General features: G+C 46.5%; 2 protein-coding genes across 2 annotated transcripts; both read left to right on the top strand.

The window, feature by feature from the left end:
- Nucleotides 1-321, top strand: TM35_000291120 (uncharacterized protein; the record flags this gene model as incomplete). The annotated part of the gene is made up of 1 exon (XM_029028269.1): nucleotides 1-321. A coding segment is annotated over one exon (321 nt), but the record flags the coding sequence as incomplete, so codon positions are not given.
- A 172-nt stretch (nucleotides 322-493) lies between these two features.
- On the top strand, nucleotides 494-1,498 carry TM35_000291110 (uncharacterized protein; the record flags this gene model as incomplete). The annotated part of the gene is made up of 1 exon (XM_029028268.1): nucleotides 494-1,498. One exon carries the CDS (start codon nucleotides 494-496, stop codon nucleotides 1,496-1,498), a length of 1,005 nt encoding a protein of 334 aa, XP_028880295.1.
- Between the last annotated feature and the right edge of the window lie 63 nt (nucleotides 1,499-1,561).

Here is a 1,561-nt window from a genome sequence, read left to right as displayed (position 1 = left end):
CGTGTAGTTAAGTGTGGAGATAAAAAGGATTGTCCAACTCCTTCTTCACATTGTAAGGATCATGATCATAATGTGAATGAAATTCATGTCTTGGAGCCTAGTATTGGTACGGGGAAAGAGTATGATTGTTGCTGGCGTAGAAAGCTTAGGTCTGTCGTTGATGAACGTGAATTATCTTTTCGTTCCTCTGGTGTTTCATCAACCAAGATGGTTTTTTGTGGATTAAGTCCTTCAATTAATGAGTCAAAGATTGTGAAACGTGAAATCTCTTCAATGGACAATAGTCCATTTGTTTTGAAGGAATTGCGTGCTTTGTTTTAATATGACTGTTTGTATGGTTTTTCTTCATATAATTTCGTTTTTTTTTTTTTTTTTTTTTATGTGTTGACAAAATTATATATATTTTTTGAGAAACCCCTAAGATAATTTTCTTATTTTTCTCTCTCTGTTTACCGTGTTTTTTTCTTTTTTATTACTTTGGTAGAGAAAGAAGATGTTAGTTGTCCGAGATGATCCTTATACGAGAGAGTTCTTAGTATATAGTTCTGTACATGACCGAGCGCCACAGCGTATGCGTCTTAAGTTGCATCAACCTCTCTCTGCTGATGATCTTCTCCGGCAAATAGGACGTCAGTTAATTGATCCGAGTTTAACTATGCAGTCAACAGCAGCAGTACGTGCTGCTCTTCCTCGTGGGTCGCATCTTTTCGCTTTCAGCGCGGAGGAGAGTTGTTTTTTTCCTGTTGACGGCAAACCTGCGGAGGCGCTAAAGCATCTGGACCGTTTACTTGTGCACAACTCCAGCGTGTTGCCATCGCCATCGCCAACGAGCGTGCAGTCGCCAAAAAGCTCCAGTGGCTATATTTCACGACGTGCGTCCACGCCGTATGACTATCTCTGCAGCAGCCACATCCACTGCCCATTCCAACAACAACACCAATATCAATATCAACAACAGCAACAACAACAACAACAGGCGCTCGCGCTGGCGGGTCGGCGCGTGCGGGGCCTTCAAGCACGATCGACGACGCCGTTGGGTGGACGGACGTCTCCCGTCGGGCAGCAGTCGTCGGGCGGCCGAACGACTCCTCTTGGGCCGCCGTCGCGTCTGCCGCCGCTGCGGTCGGCGCTGGACAGTCCGTCATCGCAGGCGGATGGGGGGCCTGCGAAGATCATTGCAACGATGGAATTAATGCTGCAGGTGACCGGCTTTCTGCTTGCGGAGTATGTGGCTCGGGCGGTGGATGATGTGGTGCAGCCGACGGAGGAGAGTCTTTGGAATCTTGTGGAGGAGTCGTTTTATCATGAGGGTGGAACCTCATTGCTCTCATTGGACTACAGTACAGTGGACGCCTTTCTGCAAACCATTTTGCGTAGCGTGAAGATGGGTCGAGCACATCGAACGGTAGATATTCAAGCATTGCAGGAGGAGGGTTCAAGAGAGAATAATTCCGGTGTAATACCAAATGTGTGTGATGGAGCAAAGTCGAAAAAGTAGTGTTGAGCAGTCGAGCATTAGCTAGTGTGATAATTTCCCCCCCCCCCCCTTTTTTTTTTTTTT

The sequence above is a fragment of the Trypanosoma theileri genome (assembly GCF_002087225.1).
Source record: "Trypanosoma theileri isolate Edinburgh chromosome Unknown TM35_Tth_29_V1, whole genome shotgun sequence".
Lineage (NCBI taxonomy): Eukaryota > Euglenozoa > Kinetoplastea > Trypanosomatida > Trypanosomatidae > Trypanosoma > Trypanosoma theileri.
This window is presented reverse-complemented; position numbering and strand designations above follow the sequence as displayed.